The following is a 15,443-nucleotide window of genomic DNA, read 5'->3' as shown; positions in this document are numbered from 1 at the left end:
TATTAATTAATTTATTTTTGTATATTTATTTTTTATAATTTCAAAAATATTTCCTTTTTAGTATTTTTTAGAGAAAATGTGAAAATCAAACATTAAAAAATGGATAAAATTCTTTACTAACATCTGGAACTTAATGTGTCAGTGTCTTTTGTCATTTCCAGCCAGTAGAAACCTTTTGGACAAACATAATTCAATAAAAATCAACCTTTAGTGCTTATATGAATAATTTTGAGCTTAACAGCATCAGTAAAAGAAATGCAGTGAAGCTTTAAAGTAAATCAAATGAAGCTGAAGTCTGTGGAGCTTCTTGTGAAATGAGCAGACGGATGTTGGTTTTGAATCTCATATCCTGTTTTATTGTTCAAATATGGCAGAACGAGATACACAACACAGTACAAAGACACACCCGCAGTCGGACGCACACAAAGACGAATAGAAAGGACGACGTTTCGTGTTGTTGGATTTTCTCAGGGGAACCAAACGCACAAGCACACACTTTCAGACGCACAACAGGACAACTTGTGGTGTATTAAAGGGGATTTAAGGAGATTAAGGATCCGGTGACAATAAGAGAGCGAGACAGAAACGTTCAAAGTCCACCTTAAGACAGAATCCACCTGTTACTGGTGTTTTGATAAGCCTGAAGCGGAGCCTTTTAAGGTGGATTTCACAGGGATCAGAGTGACTTTAACAGCCTGAGCTGAGCTAAAGGGAAACTGAAACAAACAGCGTGGATTCTGTTTTACGGCGGCATCTTTAGCCTTTAGCCACACGTCAACATTTAACAGACTTTGGCAAATCTCACAGCAGAACTGATCTTTGAAACCGGATAAAAATACACCTGAAGCACTTACAGGAAAAAAAAACAAACGAAAATCACGTGTTTGTTGTTTTCAGTGACTAAAGGCCACTTTGAACGGAGGTGATTTGATTTAACAGCATGTGTTTTACAGTATTTACCTGCTCTAAGAAATCTAGTACAAACAGAAAAGTTTTGTGCTTTTTCAGACCTTCAAGATGCAAACTTTTACTCTCATCTTCATTGTTTTCTTTTTTAAAAAAAAAAAATCAAACAGGGAATCTAACAAATAAGCAAATAAATAAAAAAGATCACCTTCATCATCACCTTGCCATCAGCTGAAGACCCCTTTATGATGGATTTTATGAGCTGTAAGATGCAAAAAAGGCTGATTTTATTCTTAAAAATGAAAGAAAAACAGGATGGAAGACGCTGATGATTACAAATCGGAGGGTTTTCAGCTGACAGCAGCGATTGTCTGAACCTCCTGCTTGGCTTTAACTGCTGTCAAACGTACAGTACTGCAGAGAAAAGACAAATACTTTCACAAACTTTAACCCAAACAGGTCATGAACGGATTTAAATGACACATAAATAATAAGTTCAGTCGAATCAGCAGAAACAAAACAGAAAACTTCAGCCTGGAAGGTGAAATGTGAATTAAACGCTTGTGTGACGTCATAAAAACAGCTTAAAAATCAACCAGTTTTCAGGAGACAAGCTTTCTTGGCAACTCTTAGTGTGCTGTACTTCTAATATTTGATTCTTTTAAATCATCTGAAACACACCGACAGCTTCATTAAGTTTGTTAGTGTTCATATTAATCATTAATGTGATCCAGGGTGTTGATTGTCTCAGTGCTGCTTCTGCAGGACTCTCTGGTTATTAATGCGACAGCAGTTTATCATTACTTCAACCTGCTGGATTTATTGGTATTTAAATTGTGTCTAAGTGTGATGCTGACTTTACACTCTTCACTTCTGTTGTAGAAGTGGAAGGAAACAGAGTTTAGTGGTTAAATCATCATGAGCTCCCTGCAATTTTGCAATAAAAGCTGATTTTTACATGAATTATTTTAGGTCTTCAGTCTGACTCAAGTTAAAAACAGAAAAGAGACGTAGAAAACAGACATTTTTCAAACTGCACCTTTTTTCTCTCCACGTGAAAGCAAAAAACTCACATATTTTGTGTAATTATCAAGCTAATTTGAGGATAAATCTGGAAATGCCGCAAAAAAGTTAATGCCAAGTTAAATGCTAATTTGTCTTTTTTCCACAAACTGGCTTTGTATATATTTAGACTGCACACGTTTCATTTGAGAAAATTTGAAGCAACATTCTGAAATTTTGTAAAAAAAACAAACTAAAACTTACATTATCTGCTTGACAGAGAATAAACTCAGCTGTAGTGTCACCAGAGGGTGGCGTTAGAAGTGATGTTAGCTGTAATAAACAGAGCAGAAGAAGTCAGAAAGCAAAATCTGCTGTTTGCTAACATTTTAAAGACCTAACAGAAGAAGAAACAAACAAAACTTTGCCTACATATGAGGAAATAAGGAAAGGAATTGTGTTAAATCAGGAAAGCTGTAATTAAAATGTATATGTTTCCTACGTCTGAATTTTTCTTTTCTCTTTCATGAAGTTCATTAAGCCTTTAATTAAGACACTGAAATAACACCACTGAAGGAAGATCAAATGTTCAGCTCTACAGAAGCTCAGGAAAAGAAAACGGTTAGAAAAATGTCTGTTTCAGGTGACTATTTTCTGTTTCCTTTCAGACAGGCTGAACATTTTAAATAATTCATGTAAAAGGAAATCAGGCCAATCGCAGTTTTCCTCACTTTCAACAGCATGATAATAAAGATACATTAATGGTAAAAACAGCAGTTTGAAATAAACTGCAATTTTCCTATGAAGCATACCTGGGGATCAGAAAACCCTTAATCATCTTAAATATAAAATAAAATGCAGGAGGTTTAACCCTCTGAACCACAAACATGCCGGCAGGTATTAAAGGAACGATATCTTAAAAAAAAAAAAAAAAGCCAGAAACTGTAAAAACAGGAAGCATCTTCAGATTTTCAGCTCTCCAGCGGTCTTTGAACTAACCATGTGTGGTGTGGCGTTTAATAATACGGTAAAAATAAAATGTTGGCTCTAACTAGATTCTGTAAAACACAAAAAACATCTGAGCTCCTTGGCACCACTGAGACGACAAAAATTCAGAGTTTTAAGTCTGAAAACAAAGAAAATTTAAATAGTTAAATATTCAAAGAAATGTAGAACCTCTATTTAAATACTGAAATAAATCACATTTTTTCCCTTCTTTTAATAATTTATCATCTTATAACAGTTCTCTTGGAGTTCTCTCTTTTTCTTCTTCATGGTTCTTCTTTTTCCACAGACTTTAATTGCAGACAAAAATGAGCCAACAGTGAGGAAAAGTTAAAAAAAAAAAACACCCAGAAACTGCTGCTTTTGGTTCAGAGGGCTAAAGAAGCTCAACAGAAGCGTGCACAGACCGTCCGACCAGCTCATTCATCCTCTCCAGCCACAAACATGAACACATCGGTGATCTCATGTCTGTGAACAAAGCACTAAATAGCTCAGAGGAAGGTCAAATGTTTTTTTCACCTGAAACTATTTTGAAGGGGAAATTAAGGTTTTAAGAGCAGGTGATGGTAAACAAACCGTCTAGAAAACATAAGAGATCTGAGTTTCAGGTCACAGTGAAGCCTATGTGAGTCTCTGCAGATGTTTTCCTGCTGTTACATGTAGGACAGCAGACTCAGTAACCTGTTTTCACCTAGAGTTGATCTCGAGCTACATTTACTATTTAGCTGGCCGCTGTGGCAGGCTAGCTCAGGTGGGCAGGTAGCTAGCATGTCCGGCTAGCTGTGGTGGTGATCTGGTCAGCGGCGGGAGCTGACTGTTTGGCTGGTTTAGTGCCCAGGTTCTACTGACTCGTCTCCTGGTTCTCCAGGATGTTTTCTGGGCTGCTGGTTTCTCAGTCTCTGTGGCTCAATCCGGTGACGTCACTTCCTGTTGTCGGCTGTGGAGTTAGCTGTAGTGTCTGTCTTTGCGGCGGCATCCTCGGTGTTCCCAGGCGCCGCCGCGTTAGGCCCACCCCCATTTTGAAGTGTTTCCTGTTTGTACTGCTGCAAGGCGCGGTTGACTGCGTCCTCGACCAATCGCCTGCTGACCCTCAGGAGCTCCGCCTCATCAGGCTCAGACCGGCGACGCCCACCTGTGTGAACAGAAACAATAAAACATACATTACTATATTTAATTACAAAAATACGTCACATCGATTGTACCTAGAGGGCTGATTGAAGCAATTCATCGAATCGGCAAGACCCTAAGCCCGATTCTTTGCTCACATGCATGATTGCAAAAATGAAATATTTCCTTTGTATGTGCCGGAACTTGAATCAGTAATTGTTTCACTTACAATATGAATCCAGCACAGCTTTTCCAGCTCATTATGCAATTGCTGAATGCCATTAAGCCTCATAGTGGACTTTGTCATGGTGCCCCTTTATGAATAAAATCCCACAATGCCGTTCGCATTTGATTAGGACGTCCCTAACAAGAAACGCACTTAGAGAGCGCAGTATTTCGCCAAGGCTGCTCAGTCGTCTTATAATTTCCGACTGATAAGTCCTGATAGGACCGCAGTGGTGGATTTGTAGTAGAATCGCAGTCATGTGATCGTCAGCAGGCAGCTGTCGTAGCATTCACTTGTTGTCATAATAACAGTGATGCCCTGCTGTTCTCGCAATGATACAGAAATCTTTAACAAATCCGTGAATCCAGACTATAAGCCTCATCACTGTTAAAATCTAATCATATCTCCTTTTTAATTAAAAATTACACTCTCTTCGTTAAAGTCAGGCAGATGTAGCTTTGCAGCAGGCAGTCAAGAGACTGTGATTTAGCACTAACTAGAAGGATGTAGTCAACATGTAAAACTGAAGAGAAGATTAAAGCAGATTTTACAACATCAAAGCAAAGTAAGGCATACATTTCTCAGATGCTGCAGAGAAAGACAGAAAACACTGAACTTCACTGGTGCAACAAATGTGCAAAGTGTTGATATACATGGGTCAAATATGGGTCAAACTGAGCTCTCCTTCAAAATAAATCACTTCTTCCTGCAGATATTAAACAAAATAATCTCCAGAAATGCATGAAATGTAGTTTCTTCCCTAGAATAACAAATTCTACTGAATGCTACTAGTTTTGCTACACTATTACCAACAAGTATGCAACTCTTTATTTTTAATACGCAGTAAAATGTTTTCCTGTAGGACAAGAGAAGAAACAAGCAGTGGTGAACGGGAACTGTAGGATTTGAAGGAGTCGGAGGTAAAGATGATTAAGAAAACAGTCCTGTGCTGGGCTTTGTCGTAACTCCAGTTTGTCCATTAACATCAAAAATACAGAAAAAACATCTCTCATTCACTTTGAGATGTTAATAAAGCCTTTTCTGGCTGTCAAAAGGGAAACTTTTGGGTCAGTTAAAGCAGCTACAAACACAACACTGACCATTTAAAACCCATTAACGTAGAAAAAATGTAAGCAAACAGCTGAATGTTTACATATCCAGCAAACACGGAGAAATAATCAGTTTCTGGTCTCCTGAGGGAGAAATATCTGAGTGTTAAGCAGCTAAATGCTCCATGAAAAATCAAACAAACCCTTCAAACTGACCTTCTCTGATCTGTGGATTTTTTATATACAAAAACTTTAGTATATTTAAAGAAATAAAAAAACTTTGCGTCGCTTCATTAAAAACACTTGAACTGAAATTCAGCTTAACTTTTTTGCTCTGGGACCAAATTACCTCTTACCTGGCGCCTGTAGAACAAATGGGCATTTCGTTATGAAGATAAAACTACGATATAAAAACACAAACACTGTTTGGTATGGGGTCCTGTAAAATGCCAATTTAACAAGACGTGAAATCAAAAATGCCCTGAGACCACAGACGGCAATTTTCTGAGAATATAACGGCAATATAAATGTAAAAACTGAAACCCATCATTAAACTGCAGATTCCTCACTGTGATTTTGCCTCCAGCTGCTGTTTGACTCCAGTGTACGAGGCAGAAACGACAGATTCCAATTTGTAGCGTGAGTGACATTTAACTCGGCAGTGGATTTGATTGTTACTTTCAGTCGCCTTCGGGTGTCTGTTTAGACGACGCCTGGGCAGATTTCATTCTCTTTTTTAATATGTTCAAAATGAAAACGGTAAATAAATAGTAACCTGACGATAATAAATCAGCACAGAGTGAATCCAGCAGCGACAGACTGGATGTCACAGCAGCACAGATGATAATAAATGAGGTAAACAGAAACATCTCAGCTCTCTGTGAATAAAAACAACCAAAGCTGTTCAACGCCATATAAAAGATGAATGGAGCCACTGTGACATCAGTCTTTATTATGTGGATTACTGTTAAGAAACCTCAGCAGAGTCTTTTTTTTTTGCTCAGGAAGGTTTGTAAAACCTGAAATGGCAGGCATGCTAGCATTTATTATTTCTATTAGCACAGGATGCACTGGTCTGACAGGAAAGGAGACAATGCTGTCCCATAATTCCTTGCAGCATCATCACTGTGAATTATGAATTTAAAACCATTGTGCAATATAAATGATTCTACATATACTAGAATCTGTGCAATATTAGTACTTTCCCATTAGCATTTCTATTCATGAAAGAAGCGGTGCAATACTGTTGATATGTGTAATATTGCTATTTTCATATTCATAGGAATTTGGACAATCAGAGCTGGTACTTGTGTATATTTTTGGTCTGTTTTTCTATCGAAATTTCTTAAATGTTTCCCCTTTGCTGCTGTAACAATGCAAATTTCAACACTGGGATCAATAAATGCTTATCCTATTGTGTAAATACACTCTGCTGTACCATCATTTTTCTCTAAATGAGGCCAGAATTTATTTAATAACAAGATTTTGTATTGAAGTAGGCTTGAAACTAAAATTTGAGACCAAAAACACACGAGGAAAATATTTATTAAATTAATAAATCAAGCGAGAAGTAGACTCATTTCCTCAGACTCTTATGTATTTTTTTTGCAACCAGAAAAGTTGCCCCCTGCAGGCTGTTTGAAAATAAAATACAGGTTTACATTTCTTTTCATTATTCAGACCAAAAGTTTACATATCTTTTATGTCACTGCTTGTGCCAGAACTTTTAGAACAGCCCGAATGGTTTTTTAACTATTCAACCACAAACTTTGAGTTAGACAGTGACAATAGCTGCTTATTGAAAACAAAATAGCATCACTCCATCGTCAATTTTTCTCTAAATGGGACCATAATTTACGAAATAAACACCATTCTGTATTGTAGGAGGCTTGAAACTAGAAATTGAGACCAAAAATTCATTAGGAAAATGTCCAGTGAATCTATAAATCAAGTAAGAAGTAGCTAATTTTCTCATTGCCTCCCGCTGGCTACTAGAAAAAATGCAAGTATATGCCATTTTATTTTTCAGACCTGGACTCTACATCCGTATTTTTTCTTCCACTGTAGCTGTTCGACTGCAAACCTCGATTTTGACAACAAAAACACAATAGCACAGCTTCATTGTCTATTTTTCACTAGATAGGACCATAGTTTAATAAATGGACATAATTCTGTACTGAAGGAGGCTTATAAATAGCAACTGAGACCAAAAATCAGTCAAAAAATGTTTACTGAATTAATAAAGTGGGATAATTTTTTCAGACTCTTCTCAATATTTTGCAACCAGAGGAGTCGGCCTCTGCTGGCAGTAGGAAATAATGCATGTTTACGCTACATTTCCTTTTACAGGCCCGAATTACCACCAACTGTCCTCTAAATGGGACCAAAATTTACTTGAAAGTAGCAGTTGAGCCCAAAAACTCTAGAAAAAAAATATTTACTGATTAAATAAATAAAGTGAGAAGTGTGCTTATTTTCTCAATTTTTGAGACAACAGGAGTCGCTCCCTCCTGGCTGTTAAAAAAAAAAAATGCAGGTTCATGCCATTTCTTTTTGCAGATCTGGAGTCTACATTCATCTTTTGCTCTACTGCTTGTTCTGCGACCGCCACAGACAAAATGGCAGACAGAGAGACATTGAAGCAGAAAGAGACTCAGACGGACATCGTGGCATTTAGAAAAAAAAAAAAAAGGCGAGTCAGGCAGAAAGTCAATAATTCATGTAGACCGACAGTTCAGGACGCAGCAGTAAGAAGTACAGCCATCAGCGAGACATTCACAAAGACAGTAATAAAGAATCACTCAAGTGTCCAGTCTGTGACACACAGATTACTGCAGCGCCTCAGAAACACACTATAACCAGTCTGACGTTCGATTTCCAAGGTCAGGCTAATCTTCTATACCACAAAACCCCACCGGGCCCATAGGTTTGTTTATCTGAGAGCACTGTGCTGCTGTATTATTCATTATGGAAACAGACTGTACATAGAGTAGGAGAGACGAGGTTTGGAGAGGTAAGAACCAAATCCTCAGCAGAAATATGGCAGGTTCTGGTGACACAACACAGCCAAGTCTATTTACTGTGAGGCGGAAAATGGAATAATTTACCTTGTTTTGTGCAAAATTTGAAGTTTACTTAAATTGTTATCAAACAAAACGTGTATTTTTTTTTTTTTTTTTACATAGGATGGGTGGCCAAATTAGCTGTTTTCAAAAGTTATGCAAATGTTTTACTTGGTGATGTAGATAAGTAATGGAAGATAAGCCTTGACTTCAGATAAGGTGTTTCAGGCAGGCAAAGAACAATGTTTTCTGTGGACTTCGAGCTTTTACATGTGCAAAAAAACAGCTACATAACACACTGAAGGAAAGTAGGAAACAAAAAAAAGCAGAATAAAGGCTCTTTAAATTAGATTATCAGCAAATAATCAACAAAAGGTCCATTTAACCTGCTGTATGTGCTGCTAGCAGACTGATGTTGTTGAAATGCATCCCTAACCACTCCACAGGAAACACTACGGTCACTATATTGATTGTTGGCACATCTACCAGGCGTTCTGGTTTAAGTTCCACTCATGTGCATGTCACAGCAGCATTTTAACCAGCAGCACCAGTTTGTTCTGTTGACACAAACACTGTGTATCTGAGGATTGTTTGTGCCAAATGTTCCGCCTGCTAACAGCATGCCAAACAGAAGCCTGGATTCGTCAGAGCGGCTGCCATGTGCGCATTCTTCCCTCATTCATTTATCTCCAGCATGTGCTCACAGCAGCTCACTTTTAATTTCTGGCTAAATTGCTTTGAACCTCACATGGCGCTCTTGTTGTTGTGACTTGTGCTTTATTGGGTTTTCTGGGAAGCTGCCGCTGTCGCACTGAGATGCGATTTGATTACCGGTGACCTGAGTGTCGGTTCGAGTGCTGCAGCTGACTGAGTTTATTCTCGACACGTCTTTCTCAGTGAACTGTACACGCAGTTATGAGTAAGCGAGGCTGGCGCTGCTGGCACTAATGATCAGAGTCATTCCAATCATGTGACCCTGTACTGGACCAACACTGGCATTTACAGCAACAAACCTCGGCTCATTACTGACGATGGCTCCAGGTTTATGCGACCTGCGGCAATCAGCCGATCATCACATGGGCCAATATTGTTGGCTGTTTTTCACCTTATGTGCTTTCTAGTGGGAGACAGACTAAAATTCCACCATAGAAAAATGTAAAACAGACACCACCATTCGGGCATTCATGCTCTTGGAATACTGTTGAGATATTCATAAGCGATGTTTCTAAATAAAGATCTAAATAGTCGATTCCACCAGATTCTCCCTTATTGGACAACGTTCAGTGTTTTACAAAAAGAAATGTCTGACATCAACAGCGTTCCTGGATTAATCCATCATTTTTGATGGCAGGGGGAACAAACTTCCTGTGAACACCCCCATGTTTTGATCACTTTTAAAGAAATCATTGGTGCGGCTGCATTTTGTTGTGAAGTCTTCAGTTTGGAATTTGGTCGTCACCATTCTGGTTTTTCAATCAAGTCAAGTTACTGTATCTTTTAAAACACATTTAACACAACAGCCGCTATGTCAAAGTGCTTTCAATTATAAAAACATTACATCTGGCCTAAGTTTGATAATAAGGTTGAGACCCCACAGTGTTAATTAAGGTGTGATTTTACCTGAGTACTTTGCATATAGAGATGAAAAACCCACAAACATCCTATGAAATACTACTTGAATATAATACATATTAAGGCTGAGATTCTACAGCGTTATTAATTATGGAGAATAACCTAACAGATGTAATAATAAAGTTAGTAAACTTTAAAGTATTAAAAACTACGGAAATTTATGTAAATAAAACAAATATTAAGGCTAAGACCCTATATTTTCTTTTAAATGGGATCATATTTAACTTAATGAACATCATTCGGTATTGACTAAGACTTGGAACTAACAACTAAAACCAAAAGTTTATTAGGAAAATGTTTACTGAGGTAATAAATCAAGTCGGAAATAGGTTAATTTTCTCATGGACTTCTATACAATCAACATCTCTTTGCAATTACAGGAGTCGCTCCCTGCTGGCTGGTACAAGAAATGCAGGTTTATGGCTTCACTTCTCAGGTTTGGAGGCTACATTCACCTTCTATATCCAGTTTATGGACTCCAAACTAACAGAAACCAAGTCAAAACTGCTGTTTCTACATATTTTTTCAACTGATGGGTAAAAAGTTGAGTGTAAACTTTGGAAACAGGAGATTTGTTGGCGCATAACCAACACCAACATGTCAGATCATCTAAGAAAAGCAGCTAACTTGTCTGTCAATAGTTCTTTTGCTGAATCCCAAGTTGATTTATTTTCAGAAATCCTGCGAATATGTGCAGTCAGTGCTGTTCTGCTTTTCTTATCATTTCAACAGACAACAACCAGATTGCAATGATTTAATAAGCTGCTAATATGAGCTTTACATGTTGATTTATAATCCATTTAGGCTGGTAAAGCTGCAGGTGGAGGGAACTCGATGAGATCTGGAACATTTACGTCATCAACAGGTTACATAAAGACGTTTTTTTCTCAGTGACTGATTGATTGGTTGAAGAGTCGGAAATATTTTACTCCAAGACTTTCTTTGGTTGAATAAAGTCCCAAAAGAAACTAGGAAATTCAAAAGAATCTGTGGTTTTACATGGTTTCACGGTGGGATTTCTGCAGATTTATTCACACCACAATCTTCAGAGTCAGAGCGCAATGCTTGATTTATACATTATTTACATCTAAGTGACGGTGTATAGGAGGAAGTTACTGCAGCGTGAAATGATGGAACATCTGTAAGCAAACACGAAAACATGTGAAAGGCAAATATCATAAAGTAGTGCTCCTGTACGTATTGAACACTTTCAGAGTTGCAGAGGAGACTTAATCGATTTTTTTGCTTCTACAAAGTGTGTTCTTGCATTTCAGAGTAAAGGATCAAACAGTGGAAGATGGTCCTGTGGTTTTTTGCTCTTTGAATCGGTGGGGGATGCTTGTTAAGACGAGGCCGTGAACCCAGGCAGCACAGCTAATGGACAGCATCCCTAATCGCTTCCTGCCCGGCTGCTCTAAACAAGACAGAACCGGCTCTGCTCGGAACAGTTGGATTAATTTTAAAAAATGCCGCAGAGAGAACAGATTGAAAGTGATTGGATTACACCGATATTAGCACAAATATTCCGATTTGGGCTTTTTTTGGAGACTGTAATTGTTTGGAATCAAAAAAATCACAAAAATTAAAGTAACGACACCATTAATCATCGTGAATCTGATTGTTGTGAGGGGATTACATGATGGTTTTTGCAGTTTATCTAGTAATCACATACAGATTAGGGTTTAATATGACCTGATTGTGCACATATATGACATGAGGAGGACGCATACTTGAGCGTTTGGCATGGAGTGGACTCTGAACCAATTCTGCAACACAGAACACAAACATCAAATACTAAACGAGGACATGCATAAAAGAGATATTTCGGCGTCTCTTCAACTTTACACACTCACGAAACAGCACAGGCATGAAAGCCTCTTTGTCTGCTAGCACAAGGGAGATAGTTTTAGCCATGGAGAGCAGTGATTTTAAAGATTACCTCTGGACCCCTGGGCTACATACGACTAAAAAAAAAAAAAAAGATGCACATAGACAAAAAGATATTTCTGTCACAAAGCTGCAAAACTCTGCAGAGCAAACATAAGGTGCAGGTGTGGAGTTTTTGGGCTTAGAAAGCCAGAAATAGAGCGTAGTTTATCACACAAGTCCGCACGCTGTAAAAAAAATTCATTTAACCCTCCAAGCTCCAAGCAGTTTCTGGGCTCTTTCACTGTGGCTCATTTTTCACGGCAATGTAAAGTCCTGGGCCTCGATGGAAACAGAACAACCATGAAGAAGGAGAGAGAAATCACAAAAAGGTACATTTGTTTGATTTATTTAAAAAAAAATGTAAAAACTAGGAAATATCCAACATTTTTCTTGCAAGTGTTACCAACACAGGGGAACAAAAAACATGCTGTAGACATTTAGCTATTTATATTTTTAATTAGCTTCCATCCATGTCTCTCTGTTGTGTGGAAACAATGCCTGTAATTCAACAGAAAAATTCGTGAATTTTTGTCACATCACTGTTGGTTGCAGCAGAGTCAGTCGTGGTTTCGCAGTTGTGATGCAGAGTTTTGGAGAATTTTTAGGTTTTTGCAAAATCTAGCTAGAGCTAAGTGTTTATTTTTTATGGCTTCTTAAAGGAAACACGTAGAATTAACTGAAATCTCAATTTTATGCTTAGATTTGGATAGTTTTCCTAACTTAACCTTTAACAGAGTCAATAAAGACTGCATAATCAAACAAAAATTTAATGTGTACGTTTTTCCATGTCCCCGCAATAGTGGAAGAAAATAGTGTTTTCACATGCAACAGATATTCACTTATGTCCATGTTTCCAACTTCTACAGACTTTTTCTCTCTACTCTGCTCATCAGCTGTAGACAGATGTTTCAGCTTTCTGGATTTATCTTCAACAACAGGTCTGACATTTCTTTTTGTTTGTAGTTTTTCTTTTACAGTTTCTGGCTCTGATAAATGGTGCAAGTGGGCCCATTTTTTAGCCCTCGTAGCTTCACAACCTGCCAGTGGGTTTCAAAGGCATGTTATCTTTAAAATTTACCAAAAAATACAACCATTTATCAGACAGAAATCATAAAAACAGAAAGAATTGTAAGATTTTCAATGTTTCTGTGGTCTTTACTCATCTGTTACATACAGTTATGTCAGAAAACGCAATCGAATCTCAACTTTAAATTGGGACATTTTATTAAAATCACTTTACTCTGCACGTAAGTAAATATTAGCCAAAAATAATCAATTTTTTTCTCTAAAAAACAATGAAAAATTAAGGGATTTTTTTGGTTGAACTGCAGGCAGTGTTTCCACAGAGCAGAAAGAAAACAAGTATGGAAACATGAATTATGGAAATATTAAAGTTAAATATCTATAGTATGTGGAAACATCATTTTTTTCAGTATTGGTAACACCTATGGACACTTAAAAAGTATTGCACTTGTTGATTCCTGTGATTTTTTAAAAAGCTTTTTTAAACTTCTTTTGCAAAAGAAATATTAAAGGAAATTTAGATTTCCTTAATTAATTTTGTACTAATTTAAGCCATGGTAATTGTGTCATACTACTCAAAACATATTTTTGACGGCTTTTTACTTTACATCATGGTTGTTCTGTTTCCATAGAGGTGCAGGACTTTGTATTGCAGAGAAAATAAGCCAAAACATGTGTCAAACACACCCAGAAACTGCTTGGGCTTTAGAGTAACAAGCTAAGTTTTGGCTAATCATCCTGACAGAACCACACACCACACATGAAGCCTTCATTGACTTTGATAAAAGGTGTAATATTGTCAATTTTTAAAAAGATAACCTGCCTTTAGAATCGAAATTGCTCACTTGTTTATATCCAGCCCAGGGTTGTGTATGTTTTTATCCGCATTTTCAATCTGGACGTGGCCAAACAAAGGCCTTTATGACGGCAGTTAATCCATCCTCTGTACCTGTTCTCTGCACACACTAACAGATAATCCTTTCACACTGTGGATAAACTGATTCTGCAGCAACAACAAGGCCGACGCACAACTTATCTCCGCTTCTCACACACACACACACACACACACACACACACACACACACACACACACACACACACACACACACACACACACACACACACACACACACACACACACACACACACACACACACACACACACACACACAAATGTTTGAATCTCAAACACACTTTCTCAGCGCCTAAAACCGTCGACTCTCGCTTTCTTTTTTCCATGTTTCTGCCTCATCTGTCGTCCTCCCTCCATCTCTGTTGCCTCACCTCCTCTCTCTTTTTATTCCAACATTTGTTCCACACCATCTCGCTCTCTTTTTCTACCTTTTTTCTTCTTCTCTGGCAGCGTTGTCATGGCGACAGGGATGAGAACCAGACAGGCACTTCAACTTTTAACAACAAAGCAGGCGGCAACGACTTCCATCAGTTTTTCTGGCTCTGCTCTCGCACCTGTTTGACTTCTTATTCTCCTGCCAACAGCTTTGTCTTTTTCCCTCTTGCCTCCTCCTCCTTTTTCTCCCAATCCCTGAGTTACAACAGTTTGTGGTCGATTTTTCAACCCTCCAAACTTCACAACCCGCTAGAGGGTTTATGAGATGCTATTTTTAGTTGTCAAGTTGTCAGAGGTCTTCATTCAACTGTGACAGAGTTTTGTTCGATACAAATCTCAATTTCAAATTGGGATATTTGATTAAAATCACTTTATCTTGAATGCTTTAACCCTTTACGCTTCAGTGCGTCGTAGGTGTACCGCCGGTGGTACACCTACTAATTTGCATAGGAATTTCAAGAATGTCCGACGGCTGCAAACCCGATTATACAAACACTATACACCGATGGAAAGCTTAGATTCTCATGAATCCGCCGGTATAAACCACTTTCAGATGTGATTACCACAGCGGGTGAGAAAAACACATTTGTCCGACAAAAACAAATATTCATCCATCCGTTCTCTATACACGGCTTCAACGCACACAGCGCGACTCACATTTCCGGGTTCATTATTACACACAGAAAAAAAGATTCCACAAAAAACGGCCATAATCCAACCTTTTACATCCAGACAACACAAGCCAGTAAACTATTTTGTCCAAAACATGTCCTGAAGTCGGTATAAAATCCACGAATCGGTCGTTTTCAAGGAAATGCACCTCGTGATGGGCGTCCAATATTCCCTGTATTTTTCTTAATTTTTTTATTTAAAAATAGAATATTAGCGATTTTTTGTACTGAAAACGGCTGGAATTGACTGAAGCTTAAAGGGTTAAACAACATTTTTGCCAAAAAATAAACCATTTTCAACACACTTCTTTTTACACAAACAAAAAAACCTACACTTGTCAAAGCAATTATGACTGACTTAGCTGAGCGTTTTCAGGTTGAACTGCAGGCAGTGTTTTGACAGAGCAGGAAAGAGACAAGTATGGCAACAAATTAAAAACGCAAGCAGTCAAATATCTATAGTATGTAGAGCCACCATTTTTA

General features: G+C 37.9%; 1 protein-coding gene across 1 annotated transcript in view; it reads right to left on the bottom strand.

Annotated features, from left to right (window-relative positions):
* Positions 1 to 329: 329 nt before the first annotated feature.
* The window catches only part of LOC110971364 (A-kinase anchor protein 7-like), a 79,419-nt gene continuing 64,305 nt past the window's right edge, over positions 330 to 15,443 (bottom strand). The window contains exon 10 of the mRNA XM_051960835.1: positions 330 to 4,045. Coding sequence (XP_051816795.1) covers positions 3,834 to 4,045 — 212 coding nt within the window. The 3' untranslated portion in view covers positions 330 to 3,833. The remainder of the gene's footprint in view (positions 4,046 to 15,443) is intronic.

The sequence above is a fragment of the Acanthochromis polyacanthus genome, chromosome 16 (genome assembly GCF_021347895.1).
Source record: "Acanthochromis polyacanthus isolate Apoly-LR-REF ecotype Palm Island chromosome 16, KAUST_Apoly_ChrSc, whole genome shotgun sequence".
NCBI lineage: Eukaryota > Metazoa > Chordata > Actinopteri > Pomacentridae > Acanthochromis > Acanthochromis polyacanthus.
This window is presented reverse-complemented; position numbering and strand designations above follow the sequence as displayed.